Source organism: Nesoenas mayeri (assembly GCF_963082525.1).
Source record: "Nesoenas mayeri genome assembly, chromosome: 2".
Classification (NCBI taxonomy): Eukaryota; Metazoa; Chordata; class Aves; order Columbiformes; family Columbidae; genus Nesoenas; species Nesoenas mayeri.
In genome coordinates, this window is record NC_137543.1 from 104855987 (window position 1) to 104883245 (window position 27259).

General features: G+C 42.9%; 1 protein-coding gene across 3 annotated transcripts; it reads left to right on the plus strand.

Moving 5' to 3' along the window:
• The first annotated feature begins 10549 nt into the window (after positions 1-10549).
• Positions 10550-25419, plus strand: PDIA4 (protein disulfide isomerase family A member 4). Of its 3 annotated transcripts, none has more exons than XM_080338712.1 (10): positions 10550-10727; positions 16101-16278; positions 17969-18174; positions 18793-18931; positions 19454-19659; positions 20337-20495; positions 23186-23337; positions 23747-23906; positions 23997-24230; positions 24842-25419. In XM_080338712.1, the coding sequence occupies exons 1-10, from the start codon at positions 10628-10630 to the stop codon at positions 25255-25257; spliced, it is 1950 nt and encodes a 649-aa protein (XP_080194838.1). In that variant the 5' UTR covers positions 10550-10627; the 3' UTR covers positions 25258-25419. The 3 variants fall into 3 exon arrangements, with proteins under 3 accessions (XP_080194838.1, XP_080194839.1, XP_080194840.1); XM_080338713.1 differs by having other exon boundaries at positions 23750-23906; XM_080338714.1 differs by having other exon boundaries at positions 16113-16278.
• Positions 25420-27259: the final 1840 nt, after the last annotated feature.

Genomic DNA, 27259 nt, shown 5'->3' on the forward strand with positions numbered 1-27259 from the left:
GCTAAACTCTTCCCCTGAGAGACACCCCGTGGTAACAGCCTGAACTGTCACTCTTGCAGTCGCCTGCAAAGAAACAATAGATGAATGAATTACGATTAAGTAATAGATTATAAAGCCATCTTGTTTAATAATGCATGTAACAACAGCATGGATCTAATGTAAAAGTGGCGATTTCTGTTTCCAAAGTGCTGCTCACAAATTTAAACTCATCTTTAGGCTCACAGATCAAAGTATTGATCTTTTTCATGCTTTCCTCTACCCCTGCCTGAGGTGTGACTGTCCATACAGCTAGATCTCTCATTCTGTCTATCACATCCCTTATTAATTCAACTCACAATAACCACTTTTGCCATTGATTTATGCAGTCTCACCAGCTCACCATGTTAAGAAAATTCTGCTGCTTAAATTTGGGGCTTTTTCAAACTTGTTTGCATTTACAAGACCTTCAAGCCCTCACTTCCTCTGCCTTTTGGCAACACCTTTGTATGCTTACATTACCTCTAAACCTCTCTAATCCTAAAACAAATAAAGCATATAAAAAAAAAAATAAGGCCGCTCCAGCTGTATTAGCCACAAAGACTCACACCCACAGAGATCACCATGGTGTTGGTCAGATGTGGTATCATGATGTGCCCAAGCTGCATGATGAAGGCTCCTCACCTTCTCTGCTCTCTGCTGTACTCTGCTGCTCCTACCCAGAGAAGGTCATATCCCAAAAGGCAGCAGGTTAAACTGCCTCCTCTCTGCAATTAGGAAGCATCTGGACCCCAGCTGAATTGCACGAAAGAAGTTCTGCCTTCAGCAGAGCACAGAAGCTTCCCCATGCTCTTCTGCACATGGTCAGGGATGCCTCTGAAGCAGCAGGATCAGATAGGGCTGCTGCTATGTAGGTCATTTTTATAACACAGTCAAAGGACAGTGAAGAAAATGGGAAATTTTGTTCTCTCTTGAGTTTCCTGATCATTCCCATTTGTGTTGGAAATAACTACTGATCAAGGAACTTTTCAATAGAGCTTGTGTGGTGCCTGTACCTCTGTGAAGGCAAGAGATAGCCTGCTTCATATTTTCTTCCAGATCTACCAGACCAACTAATCGTGAAGCCTCTCCTTTGCCTGGTTTCATCAAAATGGGCTTAGCATAAATAGATTAGTTCTATGGAGGTGGGAAAATTAGAAGTTAACCTGAATGTTTTTCACAAAAACAGGATCGGGGCAAGTACACATGCCGTTGTACTGGCAGCTCCAATGGACTAAATCTTATACTCAACTGAAACCAGTCTGACAGCAACTAAAGTATACAGATGGAGGAAAAAAACAAAAAACAAAACCAAAAAAAACCCCCACACTTAAAGAACCTGGAAAGATTATTTAATTCTCAAAACATAAAGTAACTGAAAAAATTCTCTTACATTTCTCAATTAAATTTTATTCTATTAAATGAGTATTTCTGAAGATAAATAACATAAAGGTAAGCTGTGGTTTAATAAATACAGCTGCAAAGCATACGGTTAAGCAGCATGTTGCGTCTACCCTGCTGTCTTATGTTCTACATTGCGGTGCTCCCAGGTAAGACCACTAAGACCACTGACTTAAAATCTTCTCATTTCCCTTAATAACTTGTAAACAATGTCCATCATCTTCTTAAACTCCAATGTTAAAACTTTTTCTATTATTCCACACACATTTCTCATCTTTACAGGCAACAACACACTAAAGATATTTTCTAAAATTTCAGCTCCCTCTAGTGTGCAAACATTTAAAAAGCAGCTTAGTGTTTTGTGTTTAAAATAATGTAGGAGTGAAAAGATTTAGACAAAAATATAATGTAAGAAAATACTGAAAGTTATATTCTTCTTTTCCACTGTGATGAGCAGCTAGTTCTTGACCTTGTTCTGTGCTAATATCCAGGAATCAGACACCATGAACTTAATCTCATGTTACCCTACAGCACAACATCCGATGGGGTATTTTCCAAAGAAGGACACTTAGCGGTGACAAACACACTTTTTGCCTGACAAAACTTGCTCCAGTGTGCTTCTTGGTAGGTGATGCATAACAAAGGTTCTTGTGCCTGCACTCCACTTGTGTTGCATGTAGAGAGAGCTGAAAGGTGGCAGCTCTGGATGGTGCAGCCAGCCCTGAGCCCTTCCAAGCACAAGCTACTTTGCAGAAGCAAGAAGCCCTTGGGAAATGTAGCCCATGGAACAGCAGAGCTCAATCCTGCTACAAATGTGCACTCAGTAAGAGAGTCCACGGGCACCAGGGCACCAGTGGTGCCTTCAAGGTGCAAGAGCAGCAGGCAAGAGTGGAGCCGAAAGGGCCCTGAGGAGCCCTGACAAGAGGCTGTGCTTAGTGCCGCAGAGGACAAGAAGCAACCCTTGGGAGTCACCCTTGAAGCCCACCTGGGAGTCTCAAAAGCTTCCTCCCCGACAGATGCAAGGCACAAGAGCCACCTTCATGGAGCACAAGCCGCAGCCACCCAGCCAAAATGGCCCAAAGGGGCCCTGGCAAGGGGCTGTGCTCAGTGCTGCAGAGGAAGGCAAAAACCCACAGGGACACTTGCTAGCTCACCGTGGCAGAAAAAGTGCCTTCCTCCCCCCCAGCTGCAGGGCGCAAGAAATTATTTTCATGGTGCAGACAGTAACTTAGTGAAAAAAGACCAGTGCAAATCTGCCCCAGGGGAAAATTTCTTCCTGACCCCAGCACTGGTAATCAGCTGTTCCCTGGGGACATATGCAAGGCCTGGCTCCTCATCGCCCAGGCTGACCACACCACGCAGGAAATGCCCAAGCCCTGTCCTCCCTCAACCTGGAGCCATCTCAGGGGCTTCTGAGAGCAACCAAATGCCCCCAGCTTGATCTGTCTTTGGGGGAAGAAGGCTTCCCATACCTGGCAAGATACCACTGATTGCTCCAGATGGAACACCTGGCAACATTTCTGCATCCCATTTCTTACAGCTGCTGCCCCTGGCTCTGCAGGGGATGAGGACAATGAGCTCCACTGTGCTCCTCAAGGAGGCATTGCCTTGCTCTTGCACTGCTCTCCAGCTGAAAAAGATTTCTGTCCCAGATGAAGTTTGAAGTTGGCCCTTTCTGGGGAACTGACCTTGCAGCAGAAAACCTCCAGCAGCCTTGTCCAGTCTCCTGCGGGTCTTCATTCTCAGCCCCCACCAAGTGATTCCACTGACTCCTCAAGGACTTCTTCTCGGATGTCTTCAGGCTGCCCCTGGGCCAGCTCTGGCAGCAGACACGGGAGGATGGTCCTTTTTATCCTGTGCCGGGGCATTGTGACTGCTGCGTTGCCGGGTGGTGGCACTGTGACATGGCGGTGACAGGGCATCCCCAGCACAGCCTTACCCGCTGCTGCTCCACCCACCATGCTTCAGAGTTAGGCTTTTGGGGTGCTGATCCTGAGGCAGCCGCTGTGCCCAGGAGGCCCTGCGGGCTGTCCCTGTCCTTGGTGGCCAGGCACTGGGCACAGCTGCTGGGCAGCCCTGTACATTAGGCCAGTGTAATGAAGGGCACTTATACCATAGGCATTCCTTTGGCTGTGGGCATGCCAGAGGTGAAAGAAAGGCTTTTGGTTCCTTCTGCATGAAGTCTGCAGAGACACAGAGAGCATGCAGGATTTCCTCACCGGTTCTTACCCACGCACCAAGGGACACCTGCTACTAGCCTGCCCATGGGGAGCTTGTGATCTTGGAAAGAGGACCTGACATGAGGAAACATATCTTCACTGAGAGGATGGTCAAACCCTGGAATAGGCTTTCTGGAGAGTTGGTGGATGCCGCATGATGGTCAATGTTTAAGAGGCACTTGGACATGCCCTTAATGCCATGCTTGAACTCCTGATGAGACTTAAAGTGGTCAGGCAGTTGGACTTGATGGTTGATGTAAATTCTTATCAAATTTTTTCTCTTCTGCACTCACCGTGACTCAAATAGCTGTGAGGCTGTTATTTGCCTGAAATGCCAGGGGTTTTTCAGCTCCAAAACTACTTTCAAGGACACATATCAGAACAGTTTCAAGTGGAAAAAGGTTCTGGTGTTCTTTTTTCTGAACCTGTTTCAGAGCCAAGCTCACCATGCACAAAGTGCGGCCAGGAGCTGGCTTCACTTTAGCTTGAAAAAGCATCCCTTGCAGTTCGGCACATGAAAGCAGCAACAGACATACAGGCCAAGCAGTCCATTTCCTGAAGAGGGAGAACTTGAAGAATGAACGCAGGGAAGAGCAGAGCTCACTCCTGCTACAAACTTGCACTGGGTAAGAGAGCCAGAGAGCACCAGGGCAGGAGTAGAGCCTTGGAGGTACAAGAGCAGCAGGCAAGAGTGGAGCTGAAAGGGCCCAGAGGAGCCCTGACAAGGGGCTGCGCTCAATGCTTCTGCTTCTAAACCACCTCAGTGGCAGTGAAAAGATTTGACTTCATAGCAATCCTGTCTGTCTATTAGACCTTCAGAAAGGCAGAGCATAGTGATTGTGGTGCTACAGATGTAGCAAGTAAGGGTACAACCGAAGCATTTGGGTCAGATAACATCTGCTTTTCCAGTACAAGATACCTAATTTTTCCAACCGCAAATTGCTGGGTTTGAATGACAGCTGGTTTGCCGCATGATGGAGGGCTTCTGTTTGAATTCAGGTATCATCTGTGTGTCCTATTTGCCCAACAAAACATTTCTGGTGCCACACTTTTTACCAAGGCCTGTGTATGGGAATATATCAGAAGATTGGTGAGGAGGTTGGTTAAATGTAAATATGCTCAAGTGACTTGCAGCTGTCTGTAGAAAAAGCACATACATCACAGTAATTGTTTTACTGACCTTGTATGCTTGATGACTAGAACCTATGTGTTAGATAACACAGACCTGTGAGAAACTCTAGACAACTTATCACTATGTCCAAGATTCCTGCTTTGTTGTGAGAAAGAGGGAGGCTGCACCTGCCTGAAGCCTTGAAATACAGGTGAGCTCAGCAGGCCCAGTGATCTTAACAGGGCTGAACTGCTGCAGTGCCTGTGTTCCTGCTTGTGTGACCTCTGCATGGGAGCTTAGGTGCTACTTCGGAGATCCCCCAATAGAAGTAACTAAAATAAAACTTGCTATTTGCAATGCATTCGTGGCCTCTGGCTCTTCTTGCGATGTGCCTGCGTTGGTTCACACAGCCTGTTGTGACAAGAGAAGGGGTAATGGTTTTAAACTGAAAGAGGGCAGACTTAAATTGGACGTAAGGAGGAAATTTTTTACAATAAAGACGTTGAGCCACTGGAACATGTTGCCTACAGAAGTTGTGGATACACCCTCCCTGGAAGTGTTCAAGGTTAGAATGGATGGAGCTTTGAGCAACCTGGTCTAGTGAAAGATGTCCCTGCCTATGGCAGGGGATTGGACTAGATGATCTTTATATGTCACTTCCAACCCAAACCATGCTATGGTTGTGTGATTCTACATGTCAAAAACTGTAATATGTACTGGGTGAAGTCAGCTACAAGAAGTGAAATAATAGTTGTCATTTTAAATTTTTAAGTGTTTTTTGAAGCCCTAGATCCAATTCTTTAATGACATCAGTATAATAATTGAAGGTAAACAGTTTATATATGCTAATTTTGGAAGTATTTGTATCATTTGCTTCTGAAATGAGGTATGAATATTACCTACCAATATATTCACCTTCTAATTTCAAGATTGTACACCATTCGTAAGAAGTTTCCACTTCCAGATGAAAAGATCCAGAATTTTATCATGACAGATGCTAAACTTCAGCTGATATGTTCATAAAAATTTATCTGAGCTGAGGACATCAAATGATAGTAAGTATGAACTCAATGTGGCACAGAGATCCAAGAGCTAAGCAGCAAGTCCATAAATTAAATAAATAAATAAATAAATAAACCCACAACCACCAAAAAAAAAAAACCAAACTCAAACCAAAAATACCTTTAAAAAGAAAAAAAAAAAATCAGAAGAAAATCTGGAAAAAATAAGTCATCTGGACAGACACTCAAAATCTTTTCAGTAAAACAATACTGCAATATAGGAATCAATAGTATTTATATTAGTGTGACTTATGGTGTTTAATTAACTTGCAATAATTTAGTAGTATTGAAGTGAAACACTTTCACATCAACCTTTTTGTCATGTTTATACAATGTTTACTGAAAATTAATGAAAGGCATTTTAAAATAAGCATCATAATACATGAACCAACCACTGACCACTGATCAAAAAACAACAGTGAGTTCTACAAGTGTTTTTTCTCTCTAAATTGTTTCTATATTTAGATTAAATCCAAAACAAGTTTTGAGAGCATCCTCCCAAAACTATTCAGAACTGGGCATATGCTGCAATGTCAAGTGTGTACTACCAGCATTTCAGCCATATTTTAGATTGCTAGTGGGTGGCATCAAGAGTGCCATCAGCTCATGATGTATGGAACAAATACTCTATCCAAAAAAAAAATCACAGAAAGATAAAGTGGTCTCTCATACAGTCCTACTGAAAATGCTGCGCATCACAGTTCAACGTTTTAGTTGACTATCATCATGATGCTGTGGCTGCACACATTCTATTTAAATGAATTTCCAATTGTCTAAGTGTCATCAGCAACTTAGTATAGCATCCAGACACAAAATTCATATTTAAAAATAGTAAATTAGTTTGTTGCACCTCTATTCAGACAATATCAGTCAGTATCTAGTCAGCATCACTCTGTGATATGAAGAATTAAAATAAATTAAAGCAACTACCATATATGTAAGACCATTCTAGTTGCTCAGTATCCTTACAGGTAAGCCACTCAGTATCATCACACTGTGAAAGGCCAAGTAGGTTCAAATCTACTTTTGAGACTGTAATGTAATTTAACAGCAGAAGTTAGACTAATGTAGCTTAGTCTGGCATGCCTTGCAATTTTCATGATTTTTGCGAAAGAACGCTGTCTCTTAGAAACTTCTTTACTTTGAGGGTGACAGAACACTGGAACAGGCTGCCCAGAGAGGTTGTGGAGTCTCCTTTTTTGGAGACATTCAAAATCTGCCTGGACACATTTCTGTGCAATGTACTCCAGGTGAACCTGCTTTAGCAGGTGAGTTGGACTAGATGACCTCCAGACATCCCTTCCAACCCCAACCATCCTGTGATTCTTTCTTCTTTGACAATTACTGCTGACATACTTCTCCTAGGATCAACAACTGTACTCCACAGAATTTGCAGAATGATGTACAGAAGATGACTAGTGTCTAGGCCATCTTTTGAAGGAGAAAATTACAGTGTGGTACAAAGAGATATTTCTACAGTCCACCACTTACTGGTACTGGAAAATGCTGGTGCTATCTGTGACGACTTTAAGGTAGCCACTGACAAGTTAAACCAACAAGAAAGACTTGCCAAATGTTCCTGAGGAAAGCATATTTAAGAAGCATGATCATCCACTTGTTCTTGAGGATACAAACCTTCCAATGGTGACACTAACAGCTTATAAGTATATGAAAACACAGTATGGACAGAACATAATCCATTTTTAAATAACCAAAGTGTGCCAACACCTGGGTTTTTCTACAGCATAGCAGATACTATCAGACAGAAATGCCTTTTACACAGAAAATGCTCCATGGATGCTCTGTGAGGTCTCATACTTTCAGTGCTTGTTTCCTCTCTAGTATGTATGCAGCAGAAGTGACTTGTAAGTATAGCCAGTTTCTCACATCAGACATGCTGCAAGGGACCTGTGCCGTTCACTTTTCCATGCATCGAACCTGCAGACCTGTTCTAGGCTCTGTTCCACCTACCTTCTGCCCAGAGACCCTCCTGGTAAAGAGGAGGATTTTCATGCCACCAAATCAAGTTAAGAATGAGTATTTGGCAAAAGGCAGCAGTGCTTTTACCAGTAGTGCTTAGTTCAGAGTATTTTCAGCTTCATATGGTCATCCTCAGATGTAAGCAAGCTTTTAGAGAGCAAGAAGGAATCTCTAGGATAAGCTGCACAGCTAGCACACTCCAGTGCCCAGTATATTTCACAGCTGCACTGAGCTCACAGCCCAGCTGGTCTACGGTGTGCTAGTTCTGATTCGTCATGCTACCCTCTGTTACCCTGAACTAGGAAGACAGGCACAGCCCCATTGGTTTGACAACAGACAAGACTATGGCCCTTTACCAAGGCCCTGTTTGTTTAGTGGGATATGCCTACGATCTGGGCTACTAGTAGAGTTAACTACCCATACAATTAACCTACAATTTAGCAAATTGCTCAGTCACATTATAAGACCATCCTCAGCTGAGCAGGGATTACAGGGGCTTTCCTCCTGCAGTTCAAGCAAACAAACAAAAAAAACCCCATGATATTTGTACTATTTGCACTTCCTTTTGACTGTCCAGCTGGATGTTCATGTTTGACACCTTCAGCTGCCTAGGAAATCTACTGATCTAATTTTTCAACTTGGCTAATGTGTATAGATGTAAAACACAACAATCTTGAAACTTACCCATCACAAAAGAAAATCTATTCAATCCTATATTTCACATTCTAACAGACAAAGCAATATTTGTACCACTTCCCCATTTTATATGCCTATTCTTCCTACAAGCTTTTTTAACCTGTTTTCCAATGGCCTAGACAAAGAGAGTCATGAAGTACTGGGCCTGACAGAACTCCTCTACCTTGACATGTCACAGTCAGGTGGATAAACTCCAACCTGAGTCAGAATAAAATGGATTACAATAGCCACTATTTCTCTTATAAACTCTGATAAGGAAGGCAGTAAATATTACATACATCAACACAATATTAAAATCAAGGGTTAAGTAACCCAAACAGTAAATAGGTTCTCAATAAAAACATTCCATAGTCTCAAGTTTTCCATAATCAATCTGATTATGTGCTATCATGATACTACTAAATACCTATGTTAACCAAACTAATAATCAAAACAAGTTATGTGCCTTTTTAATACTGATACCAAAACCAGACAGGATCAAGACTGCTTTAAGTAGGTTCAGATCAAGTCTCACAAAAGATCCACTTGATTGTAATGGTATATTGATAAGTGGAAAAATTCCTACGGTTATCAGCCACTGTATTTTCAAAATAACTTGTTTAACAGCTGAGTTGAGGGAAGTCATTGATTCCCATTCTATAACTTTGCAATATAGAATAAGGCAGGTTTTTAATGTATTTTTTCCAATCTATTTTCTACAAACTGACAAATACCAAATGGCGATCTAGATGCATCAACAGTCTTTCAAAATAACACGTGTTCTCAGCACCCTAAGTCATGGTTTTTATATTTTAACCTTGCACTTCAAGGTCTTGAAGATATTTGCTTATCACAAGCTACTTTACCACATTGAAGTATGAATATCGTGCACTGAATGTAACAGTGCTTTATGCTCTAAAACTATTCAAGAGCCAGAAATTTTATTAAAAACAAAATAATTGTTTCATGAACCTACAAAGAGCTGTGATTTCTCCAAGCAGGTGGCCAAACTGGCAATTTGAGCACCCCACCCCCAGTTTTTAGCGCTGTCTTATTAGATCTCAGATGTTGGCCAGATAAGCAGTCGAACAATCATTGCTAGAAATTACGCTGATATATCTCTCCAGTTACCATCAGTAAGCAAAACAGATAAGTGCAATTATTACCAAAAAAAAAAAAAAAAAAAGAAACCCACAAACAAAACCAACAACAAAACTTAAAAGTGCCATAGCTGTGTTGGGAAGGAGAAAGGAGAAACCCCAAGGCTGGGTTGTGTCTGTGGGTTTACTGACTCATAGGAGGCACATAAACTTGGAAAAACCTGACTCTGCAAATTACTGCCCTCTTATAACCTACATCAGCGACTCTGATTTCACCACAGCGTTTTGGAAACACAAGAAATTAAGCACTAAGACATTCAGAGAGGCAGCAGGGCGCCCCCTTGCTGTGCCCAAGGCCTGTTAACGGCTTTGCTTACAGCCCTTAATTACGGTGTTAAGAGACGGACTTGCCGCGCCTGATCCCCGAGCCTGGCAAAAGCGCTAAGGGAGGCTGCAAGCGCAACGCCACTATCGAACACTTCAGGTAAACTGTAACGAGAAGTTATTTAAATAATAAGTAATTTAAATAATAAATTATTTAAATACACCTTGGCGGCCTCCGCCACCAGGAACCCCAATCACGGCTGGCCGCGGTTACGGCCCCGCCCCCTGCCCCGCCCCCAAGATCAGCCCCTCGCCACGCTCCCGTGCGGGAAGAAGCCCCGCCCATCAAGATACGTCGTGCATCCTCACAGGCTACCGCCGCCGGCTCCTCCCCGCCCCCTCTCTCGCCCCGCCTTCTTCCCGCCCCCTGGCGGCAGCCCGCCAATCCCGAAGGGCGATGTGGCTTCTTGCCCTTGGGGGCCTCCCTCCTGCCTGGCTGCCGCCCCCTTTCCCAGGGTGGCTGCGCCTGAGCCGCGTGGCAGCCGGCGGTTGGCGGCCTCGGACAGCCAATGGGGGAGCGGCACCTCAGAGCGGGCGTCTGGTTTTACGCACGGCGGCGCGCACGCCCTCTGTTTCGGTAGGCCGCGCTCGTGCCGTGGGGTGGTAGCCAATCAGGGGGCGCGGCGTGCCGTGCCGTGCGGGCCGGAGCGGAGCGCACTGGGGAGCGGCGGCGGCGGCGGGATGAGGCCGAGGGGGCTGTGGGTGCTGCTGCTGTTGGTGGGGCTGGCACAGATCGCCCTCCTGGCGCGGGGAGCGGCGGCCGAGGAGGACGGTGACGGAGGTGAGTGCGGGGGACCCTGGAGTGAGCGTGGGCAAGGGGCGGGCTGCGTGCAGGTGAGGTGGGGGGCGGGCTGGCGGCGGCGACCGTGAGGCGCGGGGGTGCCTCGTCCTCCGGTGTGCGAGCTGGTTCCCCCGGCGAGACAATCACAGAGGCACAGAATGTTAGGGATTGGAAGAGACCTCAAAAGATTATCCAGTCCAGTCCCCCCGCCGGAGCAGGAACACCCAGATGAGGTTACGCAGGAAGGTGTCCAGGTGGGTTTTGAATGTCTCCAGAGGAGACTCCACAACCTCCCTGGGCAGCCTGTTCCACAGTGTTCTGTTACCCTCCCTGTGAAGAAGCTTCTTCTCATATTTAAGTGGAACCTCCTGTGTTTATATCTATTGCCCCTTGTCTTATCATTGGTTGTCACCGAGAAGAGCCTGGCTCCATCCTCGTGACACTCACTCTTTATATAATTAATTAATGAGGTCGCCCCTCAGTCTCCTCCAAGCTAAAGAGACCCAGCTCCCTCAGCCTTTCCTCATAAGGGAGATGATCTCCTCCCTTAATCATCTTCGTGGCTCTGCACTGGACTCTCTCAAGCATTTCCTTGTCCTTCCTGAACTGAGGGGCCCAGAACTGGACACGAGGCGCGGGTGCCTGGCCCCGGAGCTGGGCGCTGCGGGGAGCCCGGGCCCTGTGCAGCGCCGCCGGGGCTGGGCTGGCGGGGCGCGGCTCCCCACAGGCCGCTGGGCTGAGCCGGCGGAGGCAGAGCGCTGATCCCCCGCCCTGAAGGTGCCGCTCTCTGGGAACGCTGCTTGTTAAAGCGCTGCTCGCCTCTCCTTTGTGCGGTAGATCTGCCTTGCCTCTTATAAACACAGAATTAAAAGCTCGTAATTAGCCGTGCTGGTAATTACCGGCTTTTAAATTACCAACAAATTCGTAATTTCATTATCAGAGGGAGCGCTCTTTTATTTACCCCTTAATTCGGGGGATCTGTGCACTCTGTTTCAAACTGATGATTTATTTTTCCCAGAAGGAAGGCTCTGTGTTGCTAGTTTCTTGGTATTTCTTCCAGTTGTCTTTGAGTTTCACTGGTATGTGTCTTCTCCTTTACAAAATTAGATGAAACAGAGATGCTCTGATTTATGAAGTTTAGTGCCTGTATTTAGGAGGCAGGCCTTTGAAGGTGCTGCTTTTTTGCTGATGTGTGAATTTTGAGAAATCCTACATTAACACTGCCATATGTTAAGTATTAGAGAGTGTTCAAGGAGATGGGATTATGGGTGACCTCCTGAACTCCTGTCTTGCAAATTCTTCCTCAGTGATCAGGTACTGAAACTTGACCAGATGCTTTTATTTCAGGTACCTTATCTGTGTGACCAACTGCATGATCTGTAGGGATCAGGGTTTGGTTGTGGTTTATTGTTTGGGGTTTTTTTTTAAACAGGATATAGCATCTGCAGTAAGGAGATACCTGTATTTCAGCTTAGAATTAAAGAAAACCTTCACATGAAGATTTTTGTATTATGCTTGTTTCTCTACTTTTAACTAGAACACTTGGTTTTCATCACTTTGGAGCATGTGGCAAAGCCCAGTACTGATCTCCTCTACTACCTTCAAACAATGAAGTAACACCTGTGATGTTACAATGAAGCCCAGGTCCTGTGGCTGACAGTAGAAGCTCACCTGTCTCATGGGTCATGCTCTCATCAGTGTTTTTCATGTGTGCTCTTCTTCTCATTATATGAGTTCTTGGGATCAGAGATGCACAGTGATGAAAGTATTTCCTCCTGTGTGGAAGTTGAACACTAATCCATTGCACAATGTAAATAATTTTTCTCTTTCTATTGGGTATCTCAAAATGGTGTATGTATCATGAACTAGGCTTTACTTAGCCTTTGCTTTAGAAATGCAGGTAATAAAAGTTTTCCGTTTTTGCACTTGAAATGCAGACCTGTTTGAAGTTGAACAAATTTAATTTGCACCAAGCAAGTAACCTTATGTAAATTCATTGTTCAGAACATGAAAAATTCGAATGAAACCAGGCTTGTTGAACTGTATGGTTTCTGAAGTGAAGTTTGACTCGGACAATGAAGCAAATATGCTCACAGCAAGATTAGCTTAGGTCATGACCATTACACCCTTTGCATCCTGATAAAGGAAAAGGATCCTGTAGAGCCGAGGTGTCAAACTCATTTTCACCGGGGGCCACATCAGCCTCGTGGTTGCCTTCAAAGGGCCAGATGTAATTTTAGGACTATAAATGTAGCAGGAGTAGGTGTAGAGGATCCGCTACAGAAAAGACTGAGGAAGACTGCTTTCATAAAAAAAGCTTTTGAATGCTCTGGCAACAGATTATAAGACTTCTGCATTTCTGAAAACTGACTTCATTCGATTTAGAAATGGTGAAAGATCAGTGAAGTTATTGTAAGAATTCATTTCTGTTAGAGTAGCTGTCATCCTGAAGAAAGCCTGCCAGCCAGCAGCATGTACCTGAAGTCTTAAAATAAGTGTCACCTTCATCATGTTTTTTGGCATGTTTAATAATGTGTTGAAATGCTTTGTTGGAGTCAAAGGGAGTGGTCCATATTTTACTAGAGGGCAGGTTGTAGCCACAGAAGTTGCTGATTGGTTTGTCCACCTGCTTTGCAAGTAGCTTTAAGAAACAAAGACACTTCAGTTTGGGTTCAGCGATTTTATTTTCATGAGCTGTCTTATGCAAATATTTATTAGCTACTTCTGCCATTTCAGGTGTCACAGTTAGACTCATTCTATCTCTGTTCTCTTCAAATTGTTGTCATCAATGCAGAGGGAGGTTTTTTGCTCTTAATGAAAAAAGCCCCATTTCTCCTACACTTGGAGCAGGTCTTTCAGTCCCAACACTAAAGGTCACATCAGAGGCAGCTATGATAACCCTAGGTGTCAGTGAAGCTGGAGACTAAAGAGTGAGTTTGCACTGTTAAGGACAAATTAAGTTTTTAGGTGTGGTTAACTTAGTTTTTGGAAATGCATTCCCTCCTTAAAACAGCTAGGAAAAGCTGGTATCCTGTTGTTGGGTGCTACTGCCTTGCTTCCATCTAGGAGGAGGAGGAATAGGAGTAGATGTATATAATGCCTGTGACAATGTATCACTCTCAAGGAAGTTTTATGTTGGCAGGCTACACAGACACAGATCTAGGGGTTTAACATTTTCCAGCTATGCAGGATGTTTTTGTAGGTGATAGTTTATTCTCAGCTTTCTAAACTATACTACAGTAGCTGCAGTGGTCTTTTTTTCTTTTTTGGGGGTGGGTAGTTAGCATAGTAAGCAGGAATGAGAGTCACAGCCTGGTGGTTGGTTTCAGAAATACGTGAGCAGAACTGGCTGGCTAGTTTTGCTCACATTCCTTTGTGTCAGGAAAAATCAAGTCTGAAGCAATTTGCTTGGAAAAGCAATGGACACTGCACGACTCACAGGGAATTCAGGCACAGACCAACCATGAACACCCTGCAGTGAAATGTAGCCCTCGAAAGTGCTGGGCACACATTAAGCAGAAGTTTTGACTGCTGAAACCCCTGAAAAACAGTGTTTTCACCAGTGCAGCAAGTACATGACTGCTGTAGGTTCAATCACCCTTTCAGTGCAAGTACTCGGAGGCAGCAACACAGGAGGCATTGTTCACATGCAAGTTATGCTTTTAGCTGCTTTGTAGATCAGATGAAACAATAGTATTTATTAAAGAAGCTTAATCTAGGTGGCTACTGTTGTGTGATAAATGATCTCCTGTGATCTGTCCCCTCATCAGAAGCTTTAATATTTTCGTGGTGTATGAAGTTGGGTTCTAATTAAAATTAACATGTTTTTCTCCAGGAGCACATATTGTTTTCTGAGATCACATAGGCTTATTTTTTTAATAACTTCTTCAAACAGAAAAATGGCTATTGCAGTTTAACAGGTGAAAACAGTATTTTCAGAATTCTTGTCCTGAATAAGTAACGTACATGTACTTGATTTTCTGTTCTACTGCAGTAACTCCCGTCGGCTTAGTCAAAAGCCAATTAAAGTTGAGAATAGTTTTGAGTGAGAAACTTTTTTTTTTTTAAATCCTGGCACTCCCAGGAGTTGAAAGGGCCTTAGCTTCATTGTTGCACAGTTTTCATGTGGGATGAGGCATTTTCATTACTTGTTCTATGACTGAAATTCCTTTAAAGTCATTCAAGAAGGTCTGCTTGCCTTAAATGATAGCAGTTTAAAAAAAAAAAAGTTTAAAGGGACATTTGAAAGATCAGATATTAAAGAAACTATCTCAAAATCCAAGTCAACAAAAACCGAACCAGTTGAAATGTGCTGGCTTCAGGTTTCATATGCTAATTTTGCTTTGGTAATTTAGCAAATCTGCTTTCTCCTTGAAAGGCCTGTTCTGGACCAGCAGTTTTGGTCTCCTTAAATCAAAGGCCTCCCCAAAAGTTCTGTGGAAGAAGTGTTCACTCAATTTATTTTGGAAGAGTACCTTCCATCTGCCAAGTATATAGGAATGGATTTTCATGGAACTCCAGTGACAATCACTTACTTATTTGATTTTACACTCACACTGCAACCTGATGCTGACCCAGAGCAGGGTCATGCTCCTGTGGATGGAAAGCCTCTTTAATGAATTGCATACCTGAAACATCACTGTAACTGAAAGCAAGATATACTGAGATGGCAGGGGGTGGGATTGAGCAGTCAGAAACAGAAACATGATTTTGAAATGCTGCTTCTAAACTACCTTGCTAGGAGTGAAAAGATAGCATTTGAGTTTATAGCAAGTTTGTCTGTTGATTAGAGCTTCAGAAAGGCAGAGCACAGCAATTGTCATGCTACAGATTTAGCAAGTAAGGGTACAACAGAAGCACTGGGGACAGATAACATCTGCTATTTTAGTACAAGATACCTAATTTTTCCAACCGCAAATTGCTGGGTCTGAATGACAGCTGGTTTGCTGCGTGATGGAGGGCTTCTGTTTGAATTCAGGTATCATCTGTTTGTCCTTTTTGCCCAAGAAAACGTGTCTGGTGCCACACTTTCCACATTTCAACAAGCTGCCCAACAGGTAGGGATTGTCACATAGATCTGTATGCATTAATTCTTGTTGTGTCTGTTTTGTTAGTTTGTCCTGAAGAGTGGAATAAATGTTGACACATTACTGAAATATTGATATTGTTAGCTGGCATAGCGTGGACAAAGATGGGACTGGTCAAACATCAGAGTGCAAGCTCTTTGCAAACTGAGGTAGCTGTCATGTGGAGCAGGAACTAACCTATGTTGATACTTTTTCTTAACCACAGGATATCATCTTTAACCTGGTAGTGTTACTTTAGTGTTGAACTTGTCATAATCTAATCCCTATTGCATTTTTACTTTTCCAGAATCTGTTACAGAAGACACTGGTGATGACAATGATGCTGCTGATGAAGATGACGAAGACGAGGAAGATGATGATTCTGAAGTTAAAGAAGAAAATGGCGTATTAGTCTTGAATGATGCAAACTTTGATACCTTTACTGCGGACAAGGACACTGTGCTGCTGGAGTTTTATGCACCATGGTGAGTTCACAGCCTGTGGTACCTCTTTGGATGCAGGACACACTCCTAAAAACTGAGCTTGGGTTGCAATTTTGAAGGTGACATAGGAGTAGCTTGCCTGCAGGAGAAGCATTGGACTCCTGTAGTCCAGGGTGGGAGGCAGTTCTGGTGGTGTGGAGATAACCCTTTCCCTGTCCTCATGCAGTGCAACATAAAACAGCCTGCTCTTTCTGTTTCCATTCCTGCTCTGTGCCTGTCAGTGAGCAGAGACAGTCCCAGTTAGCCCCAGAGAAGTTATGCAGTGGGGTCTTGCAGCCTGCTATCATGTCCTTGTGCTGGCCCATTAAGAACTTGTGTACTTACTCGTCTAGATGAAGGAATGTACGGGACTTCCTTAGCAGGGAAATTGCTAGGTTTTCCTTCTGAAGTTCAAATTGCTGTCCTTGCCAGAAGAGTGTTGTGTGAATGAGGACATAGGTTGTTTGTAATGTCAATTTAAACAGTGCCTCATGCATCTACCTGATGATGATAATTCTGCTGCTGTACCAAGGTACACAGTATAACACTGGTATGCTCAGGAGACCTACAATGGGTTTACCTGCATACAACTGAGACAAAGACTTTAGGCCAGAATTTATCTTGTCTTGCATTCTTATGGATGAAAATAATAGGGATGGTTAGTGGGAGGGGGGGAAACAGGAGTAGAATATATTTGCAGTCAAGTTGTTGAGTTAATATTGCAATCAAAACCTCTGCGTTTGTGGCTTTTTGATCTAAAGATGACATACTCATTAGTCCTTTTCTAGTCTTCAAACAGAGGGGAGAAAATCGTCTTGCTTGAGGTGGATTTGCATTTTAAATAAAACCACTCTCTTTAGAGATAAACCCATCCCTGCTTGGCAGTAGGCACTATTTTTGCAGCTGTAGTTTGTCTGCATGAAAACTGAACATGAAGCTTAATATATCTGAGCAGAAAGATGTGTAGTCATCACAGACTAAGCACTTATCTTCTTTCTCTTCCTCCTACCACTTGAGAGGCTGAGGAGTACAGGCTGTCTGCTACACAGAACTTTCCCTCTTTTTTTTAATTTTTCTTAATTTTCCTGGTTTTTTCTTCAGCTTGTCAAGCTTTCCTTACACTGATATCTTCTGTCATGCCAGCTTTTGCAGCAGAAGCCTCTCTTCTTCCCAAAGATTCTGTTTTAGCCAGAGAGAGAGCAGGCATTTTGATTCTATGATGGGTATGAGATTTCATTAGACCAACTTAACTACTGGTTCATTTTTCCCTTAAGTTCAATTTAGTGTGCTGTGTAGAGAAGATGAACCTAGATTAGGCAGAAGCTGAAGTCTGAATGAGACCATATTTGGAGGGATAGGGAGGGAGGAAAAGTGCAGTACAAGGCCTGAAATTTTGTTTTGAAAGGAATTATTGTTTTGTTTGTTTGGGTTTTTTTTTTACAATGGCTTTATAAAACATACATGTGTTGCCTTTTGAATGGGAAAAAAAAAAAAACAACTCGGGATTTGAGAAAACAGCACATTAGCTACAGTTATTCTCTACCTTTTTGTGATCTGAAAACATAACAAGACAAGCATTCTTATGTTGATTTTGTGAACATCTGTCAGAAGGCATTCGGAAAATGCAGAATAGCAAAATATTCCTGCGGGTCTGCCACTCATTTATGTGTCTACTTGTACCTTCCTCTGACAGGTGCGGCCATTGCAAGCAGTTTGCTCCTGAATATGAAAAGATAGCCAAAACTCTGAAGGAAAATGATCCTCCCATTCCAGTTGCCAAAGTAGATGCTACAACAGCCACTTCACTAGCAAGTCGATTTGATGTCAGTGGCTACCCAACCATCAAAATCCTGAAAAAAGGCCAGCCTGTTGACTATGACGGTTCTCGAACGGAAGATGGTAAATATTAGTCCTTTACAATTCTCTGTAAGAAGCCAAAGACGTGCATGTTTTCTTTCTTAATGTGACTATTTTGAAGGACTTTGATCTGATCTGAAGTTACTTTATCTTAAGCAGAATAATATGAAGGCTAAAATTTTGCCTGCCTTCCAAGTTGGCTGCATGCTAAAGGCCAAATTTGCAGGTAGTGCGTAGTGCTGTTAGCGATGGAAGTTTTCTAGTGTTAGGACTTGACTAGAAGAGGATAGTTGCTGAAGAGTCAGTTATTAAGAAACATCTGGTCTGTATATTGAAAACCACTTGTTCTGATGTTCTTGCTTAATGAATGTGTCCAACTTCAGTCAGAGAGGAAAAACAACCTTTTCTGTCTGTTTTGAGATGGAATTCACGTGCCATGGTGCTGCAAAGTATAGATCAGCGTAAGATGCTCTATGGGTTGAAGAGAAGACTTTCTTGGCAATACCAACAATGAAATAAAGCACAGAGGAGCTTGATTAATAAAGTCTTCTCATGTAAGCTTGACATGCAAGCTTTGGCCTAAGACCATTCTTGATACCAACTGTTGCATTTGGTATGATAATGCGAACTTGCTAACTGAACTGTTGAACTGTATTTCAGCAATTGTGGCCAAAGTAAAGGAGGTTTCTGACCCCAATTGGACCCCTCCACCTGAAGCTACCCTGGTACTGACCCAGGATAATTTTGATGAAGTTGTGAATGGTGCTGACATAATCCTGGTGGAGTTCTATGCTCCATGGTAAGCAAGAAGGCAGCCACCTGTACTTTCCTAGCACAGCTGGCCTGAACACGCTTGGTGAACTTGTTTTCTGTTGTTATGCCTCTTTTAAAGAGGCTTACCTTGTGCAGATATGTGTAGCTCTGGTGTACCTTCCTTCTAATCTGGAACTAGGATCACATTACAAATCACTTGACTAGACAGGATCTGTTGCTCAGCAAGGGGTGGTCTCCAAAACTTCACTGAAGATTCTCCTTATTTACTAATTTGGGAACATTTTGAGAGATACTGAAAACCAAAGGGTTTGGTCCTTGGTTTAAAAGTGGCCTCTAAAAATGAAACTACCTGTAGTAGTGTGGGGCCAGACATAGAGGCTAGTTTCAGATTGGAGAGTCTTCCTAGACTGAAGTGTCCTCTGTAGACTGAATAACCCCATTTCTACTTTTTTCCATTGTGGAAGACTTAACTCTGCCAATGCAGAGGTAGAAAGTACCTAGCAGGACCCATGGCTTGTAAAAACAGCCCTCCTCTCTCTTCCCCTAGGTGTGGACACTGCAAAAGGCTTGCTCCAGAATACGAGAAGGCTGCCCAGGAGCTCAGCAAGCGCACACCTCCTATTCCCCTGGCTAAAGTTGATGCCACTGCTGAAACTGAGCTCGCAAAGAAATTCGATGTTACAGGCTACCCAACTCTGAAAATCTTTCGCAAGGGCAAACCTTATGACTACAATGGTCCACGGGAAAAATACGGTACTGCATTTTTTTGCTTTTTCTAGTTTTCTGAGGGTTTGACCACAAATGTTTTGACATACCTATAGGACTTGCAGACTAGTTAACATCATAGCAATGGTAGTTGGGGAAACCTGAAAAAATGTGCTCTCATACCTACATAGGCCACTAGTATTAATTAGTCTTTAATCCTTGTGTCATCTTACAGTGGTATTATAAGCTCCTTTTGATATAAAGTAAAATACACATGGCAAAGCAGTGGCAGTACGAGTAAATGGGCAGCCTTTGTTTGCACTGGAGTGTGCCATAAGGACTGGCAAAGTGCTCAATATTAGGTTTTAATAAGAGAGAAGACTTTAGACTATCCAAGTAGAGCTTTGGCTCATAGCAGGGTCAGGAGACAGTGAAGGGTCCAGAACTTAAGAAAGGAAGGTTACTTGAAAGATCAGCTGATATGCATGGAACTGGTGCTTGGTCACCTCTTCTGAAACCAACCTGAAGGAATAGCCAGAACTGCAGCTTTAAAAGCTTGGACTGAGGTCTTGCTGATTTGGTCTTTTAGTTATTGTGGGAGGGCTGCACCGAAAGAAAGGTGTCTGTGGAAAATGCAGTATTAAGTGATGTTGTAGACTGAATGCCTGAACCTTTCAGCTGAATACATGTTCTAAACAACTTTTTGGGGGTGGGTTTTTTCATAGGTATTGTTGACTACATGATTGAACAGGCTGGTCCTCCATCCAAACAGATTCAGGCTACCAAGCAGGTACAGGAATTTCTGAGGGATGGGGATGATGTCATCATCATTGGTGTCTTCAGTGGTGAAAATGACAAAGCCTACCAGCTGTATCAGGAAGCAGGTAAAGCATATTTTAAAATACTAATGTGTGTTTTGCTGAGATCCTGTCCAGGACTTTGGGCATGGAGAGATAACCTTCTTTCTGCTCTTGGTTCAGTGGGGGTGGTTGAAGAGGAAGTAGACTGAAAGATGATCTTTCACTTGTACTCGAGAAAAAAGCTCACACCAGGTTGTGAGACTATAACTAGCATATCAGCCAGTTAGAGGAAATGGCTTCTCTTGGTACTGTGTCCCTAAAAATATGCAGACTAGAAGGAACCAAAATTCCTAGCTGAGGAAAAAATTGCAACTTCTTGGCTTAAAATCTTGCTAGCTTTGTCATCTGCTATTGCTTGTTTCATATCTGACAGTTCTAGAGGCTGGGCTCTCCCAAACTTGTTTGGAGTGGGCAGCCTGGAGAAAGAATCATCGTCCATCTTTGATCAGTTTAGCTAAACCATTCCTCATAATGTTTATTCTTAAAAACTGCTTTAACATGACACATTTACAGTCCTTTTAATGATATTGGCTACCACACAGAAGAGGCTAAGCACTCAAAGTGCTCAGTCACTTTAATCAATCTCTGTGTCTCACATGATCAAAACACTTGCAGCCATTCTTTGTTTTTGCCAGAGCCTTGAGAGCAATATGGGCAATTTGTCTCCTCTGGCTATACATGCTTCTGGGGCTGCCATCATTTCTAGTTTAATTAGGAGCTGATTTGGTTGCTCAGGCATGGCAAGATGTTGTCTACCCTGACTTTGGCAAGGCTTTTGACACTGTGTCCCACAATGTCCTTATGGGTAAGCTCAGGAAGTGTGGGTTGGATGAGTGGACAGTGAGATGGACAGGGAGCTGGCTGGATGGCAGTGTGGAGTCTGGTTTGTGGCCTGTAGTTAATGGGGTTCCCCAGGGGTCAGTACTGGGTCCAGTCTTGTCCAGCCTATTCATCAATGACCTGAATTAAGAGACTGAGTGCACTCTCAGCAAGTTTGCTGATGATGTGAAACTGGGAGGGGTGGTTGATAACACCAGAAGGCTGTGCTGCCATCCAGCCAGATCTGGGTAGGCTGGAGGACTGGGCAGAGAAGAACCGGCAAGCGCAGGGTCCTGCACCTAGGGAGGAATAACCGCAGGCACCAGTACAGGTTAGGGGTTGACCTGCTAGAAAGAAGCACTGCAGAGGACTTGGGAGTCCTGGTGTACAACAGGTTGACCATGAATTCAGCAGTGTGCCTTTGTGGCCAAGAAGGCAAATGGTAATCTGGGCTGCATAAGAAAGAGTGTGACCAGCGAGTCACGGGAGGTTATTCTGCTTTGCCCTGGTGAGGCCACTTCTGGCCTGCTGTGTCCAGTTTTGGGCTTCCCCCATTTAAGAAGGACAAGGAATTACTAACGAGTGTCCAGTGGAGAGCTATTAGGTTGGCACAAAAGTAATTACAGTTTTGGACTGTTAATTTTAAGTCATTATAACTAGGCTCAAACATGCCTTTATTAATCAGAACAGGAACCATTGCAATCAACACACTTTTGCCAAAAATAAGTTTGTTTATTCCTGTAGCATAACAGTGTGTGCTTCGGGATTTGACAAACTCTTGGAAAGCATTTTCTGCATCCTGCTGTTTGTGGAAGCAGTTTCTCTGCAACAAGTTGTCGAGATGCTTGAAGAAGTGGTAGTTGGTGAGAGGTCAGGTGAATATCATGGATGAGGCAAAAGTTTGTAGCCCAGTTTGTTCAACTTTTGAAGCATTGGTTGTGCAATGTGTGGTTGGGCGTTCTTGTGGAGAAGAATTGGGCACGCATTTAAGAATGTATTCCAGTATCACTTGGCAAATTTCAGTTATGCAAAAAACACGATTCCTTTTGTACCAACCTGATACAAAGATGGTTAGGGGTCTGGAGCATCTTTCTTAGGAGGAAAGACTGAGAGAGCTGGGTTTCTTCAGCTTAGAGAAGGCTGAGGGGGAACCATATTTATGCTTATAAATACCTCAAGAGTGGCTGTCAGGAGGATGGGACCAGACTCTTTTCAGTGGTGCCCAGTGACAGGGTAAGGGGCAACAGGCACAGGCTGCAGCATAGGAGGTTCCACCTGAATATGAGGAGAAACTTCTTTACTTTGAGGGTAACAGAGCACTGGAGCAGGCTGTCCAGAGAGGTTGTGGAGTCTCCTTCTCTGGAGACATTCAAAACTCGCCTGAACACATTCCTGTGTGATCTGCTCTAGGTGAACCTGCTTTAGCAAGTGGGTTAGACTTAGATGATCTCCAGAGGTCCTGTCCAACCCCAATCATTCTGTGATTTTGTAAAGATCAAGAACTGTTTCCCAGACTGCCTCAAAGCAAATGGGTTGACTAGGTGACCTTGTGAATTCCTTTCCAACTCCACTTTCTGTTATTTGAGGGGGAATCCAAAAGGTCGGAGACTGAAAAGCAATTAGCTGTTTCACTGTATATGTTTTGGAAGCTGTTCAAAGTTTTAGATATGTAGACTATCTCATCAAGCACATAGGTTGTTGAACAGCTACTCAAATTGTATGTGTTTTCACATGCTTCTCACCCCTGGATGAGAGCTGTTCTCCAAGACTAGGTTGTTCTATGTCCCACTGAAAACAGGAAAAGAGTTCCCCTGCAGTTCAGCCTCAGGGTTTCAGTCAGGAGGCTCTCAGTTCAGTTTGTGATGACTTTCTTCTCCTTAACCTAAATTTTTCAGCTAATGGTTTAAGAGAAGATTACAAGTTCCACCACACCTTCAGCAGCGAGATTGCAAAACTATTGAAAGTATCTCCAGGAAAAGTGGTTGTCATGCAGCCAGAAAAATTTCAGTCAAAGCACGAGCCCAAGATGCATGTTTTGGATCTTAAAGTGAGTAGCTGGTCCAAAGTAGAAGGTTTGTGCATGGATTTAAGGTTTTCATTCTTTGTATATGCGAGCAATTGGCGTCTTCCTATTGGAAGTACTCCACTAGATATGAGGCAGCCTGTTTGTAGCCTGGAATTCTGTTGCTTTGTTTGAGAAAGCTTTATAAAATAAACCTGGAGGTTATGTAATCAAATAATGATTTCCCATTACAATATTCATTTTAGGGGTAGAATACTAAATTGTCTCTAGTGCTCAAGGATTTGAAGAATAAGGTGATGGCATTGTTTATAACATGCCCCTCTTTCTAATTCATGCATGCATCAATATTAGTTTCCAGTACTGTGTAACAGAAATGCCACTTTAATCCATTTTTCTGAAGGTTCTTTTCATCTTTTTTTTTTTTTTTTTAAAGCAGGACTCTACAGATGGATCAGAGATTAAAGAGCATGTGCTAAAACATGCTTTGCCTCTAGTTGGTCATCGGAAGCCTTCCAATGATGCTAAAAGATATGCTAAGCGTCCTCTAGTGGTTGTCTATTATTCTGTAGACTTTAGTTTTGACTATCGTGTTGGTAAGTTAGCTAAGATTACTCATTCTCCACTTTGAGAGGAAGCAAGCAGTAACTAGAAATTACCAATGGTATTGTGTTCTGTTTTTTCAGCTACTCAGTACTGGAGAGGCAAAGTCCTGGAAGTGGCCAAGGACTACCCTGAATATGTGTTTGCTGTTTCTGATGAGGAAGATTATTCTTCTGAAATAAAAGATTTGGGTCTCCTTGAGAGTGGAGAGGATGTCAATGTCGCCATTCTGGATGAAGGTGGCAAGAAGTACGCCATGGAGCCAGAAGAGTTTGACTCTGATGTACTCAGGCAATTTGTACTGGCATTCAAGAAAGGTACGATTTTACAAGTAGGGTTCTCTAAGCCATTTGCTTTGTTATACCTTCCAAGAGTTTTTCCTGAGGCTGTGAGTACAATAAAGTCATATGTGAAACCTTACAGTACTCTATGGCTTAAAGCTTTTGGATATTTCTTGTGTGTTTGTGGTTTTCTTGGTTTTCTCTTTTCTTTTTTTTTTTCCTTTTTTTTTTTTTCCCTTAATCTCAGTTCATTAACTTTGCTTGGACTATGCTGTGGCATCTAGCTATATTCTAACAATGAGCATGTTTGGCAAGCCTGAAATGTTCTTGCAGCTTTGAAGTGCAAGCTGATCATTCATATTTGGGACTAGTATAATAAATTACTGTTTAAGTTTTGGATGGACAGCCATAGATGGAGAAAGGTTCAAGGGAATTGTGAAACAGGTTGTTGCCCGTATTTCAGAAAGTTATTGTGCCAAAAAGTCACCAGCAAGCTAGCCTATGTTTCATGCAGAGTTGAGCTCATTTACTGGTGCAGTGCATTTTCCCTGGTGGGAGAACGTGCTTCTGCCCTTTATTTTTGGGAGAAAGCATAAGGATTGCTCTTACTATATTCTAACAATGGTGTGTGTTTTGCTTCTTTCTAGGAAAACTGAAGCCTATTGTGAAGTCCCAACCAGTGCCAAAAAACAATAAAGGGCCTGTGAAAGTGGTAGTGGGTAAAACTTTTGATACCATAGTAATGGATCCAAAGAATGATGTTCTCATAGAATTCTATGCCCCATGGTGTGGACACTGCAAGAAACTAGAACCTGTGTATACCGAGCTAGGCAAAAAATACAAGAATGAGAAAAATATAGTCATAGCCAAGATGGATGCTACTGCCAACGATGTGATGAGTGACCACTACAAAGTGGAAGGATTCCCTACTATCTACTTTGCTCCAAGAGACAAGAAGAACAACCCTATTAAATTTGAAGGCGGGGACAGAGATTTAGAGCATTTGAGCAAATTTATAGAGGAGCATTCAACAACACTCTCCAGAACAAAAGAAGAGCTTTAGATAAGATGAGGGTGGTGAAAAATAGTTGTTTGTACATTGTAGTTAAAAGCAAGTTACTGACAAAACTTGTGAGAGAAGAATTAAGCAGTTTGAGCAAAGAAATTCTTGAGCAGTAAAGCAATTACAGTATCTTTTTTTTATATGGCAGAAAAGTTTTTCTGGACACTGAACTTCTCTGATATGAATGTCTTATGTTAGTTATGGTTTTGATCTTTGGAGAAAAATACATCCTTTATTTTTTGTGACTATCTTGAGCTTGGTTATTTTACTCCAATGCAGCTACTTTTTAAGTTAAAAGATATTACCAAAAAAGAGAGAGAACCAGATCCCTCTGCCAAACAGATTTCTTTGTCTTATGTGTTGGTATGTTTACTAGCAGGAGCAGTGTTTTCAGCCTGTCTCTCTTCCATTATATTTGTGTACTTATTCATGTGACTACATCACTGTATTCATTGCTGAGGGTAAGAATGGGAGTTTTCTAAAGTGTGGATGAATTATTCATTCCTATTGAGATAAGACACAGTGTCTTGCTTCCTGAAAGTGCTCTAGACCTGTCTGTAGAGAGCATGATGGTAAAATAACAAGTTTTTCTAATTTATCTCTCTTTACTAGTGCATATTGGCCCATTTATACCTTAGTCTTCCCATGTATGTTTTGGAGTAATTGGAGTGTGGCAGAAAGAGCATCTAGTGGGTGGTAACGCTTGAATGCTGGTATCAGATCCGTGTTACTGTCTCCTTTCCTTTTGCGGAGAGGAAAGTTATTTTTTGGGGAAGCAGACTGAGTCCTTCTGGTGGACTTGATTCCTGTGGCAGTTCCTGCAGGTACAAAGGATGATTGCATGTACTCTGTGCTCCACTTAGCAGTATGGGTGTTTAAAAGTGGATTTTGATCTTGAATGCCCTAGTTCAGATACATTCACAAATTTATGGGCCGTGTTGGGCTGGCAGGTTTGTATACTTGAGAAGCACTGTCTGCCTCTTCTCAGAGCTGTGATGCTGTGGTGTGTGTGACTTGAGTGTCACTGAGGCAGTTTTGATCTGCATTATGTTTAACAGGTGGCATTTCTCTCCTAGCAGCACTGATTTCTGTCTTGCAAAAGACCAATATCATCAATCTTCTTTTGGCGTTTCCTTGTTGTATTAGTTTTCAGCTTTTTGGAGGGTGTGCAAATCTAAACACACTGCCCAATCCTTTTTCTTCTGGGGAGGTGCGGTCTTCTATGTGGCATGTCCAGGAGACAGCTGTTAAGGTACTGCCCAAGGACCCAGAAGGGCCTGCAAGGGGGTACCTAATCCCTACATTATTTCCTTCTGCACTTTGCATCCCTGTTGAAAGGATGTGCTTCCCTGCTGCCTTAACAGGGGGACTGACTGTTAACAACCTGCCCAACAAAGCATGACTATTCAATTATTCTTGCAGAGGAGTTTAAAGCTGCACAAAGGTTTTTCATAATTAACAATTTGTCTGAAGCTAGTGAACAAAGCTCACCAGCAGATTATGAATAAAGGGGATGGTATCGAATCTCTGAGTGCTGGGATGCGCTTGAATGCTGTGCAGCTCCTGTTGTTTATCGGCAAAAGCTGAGAAGTGCTAAGTAACTGTTCAGGATCAGCTGTCAATTGCTGCTTTGTGTTAAAGCAGTGTAGTCTTTCACTTCAGGCCCTGGCATTGTCTGTCTCCTCTTTTTATGGTAGAGCGCTTTTTATCTACTGTCCTTAAATGTTCAGATGTGTGCCAAGCTTGGGCAATATTTCACCTACAAGACTCTTACTAAATTTGTTATTTTCCCATCATGTGCTATTTCTGTTTGCAGCTTTTCTGTAGAGCCTTCAAAGGCCATGATCTGTGCTAACTGTCTGTGCATAGGCAACAGGATGAAGATCAGACTTAGCTGAGCATCAGCTTGCACTAGAGGAGACTTCTTTCAGCTTTAGAAAGTACACATAAGCCAAGTAGCCAGCTTTGTCCTGTCTGCAAGTTGAGATCAACTCAGTTCTGC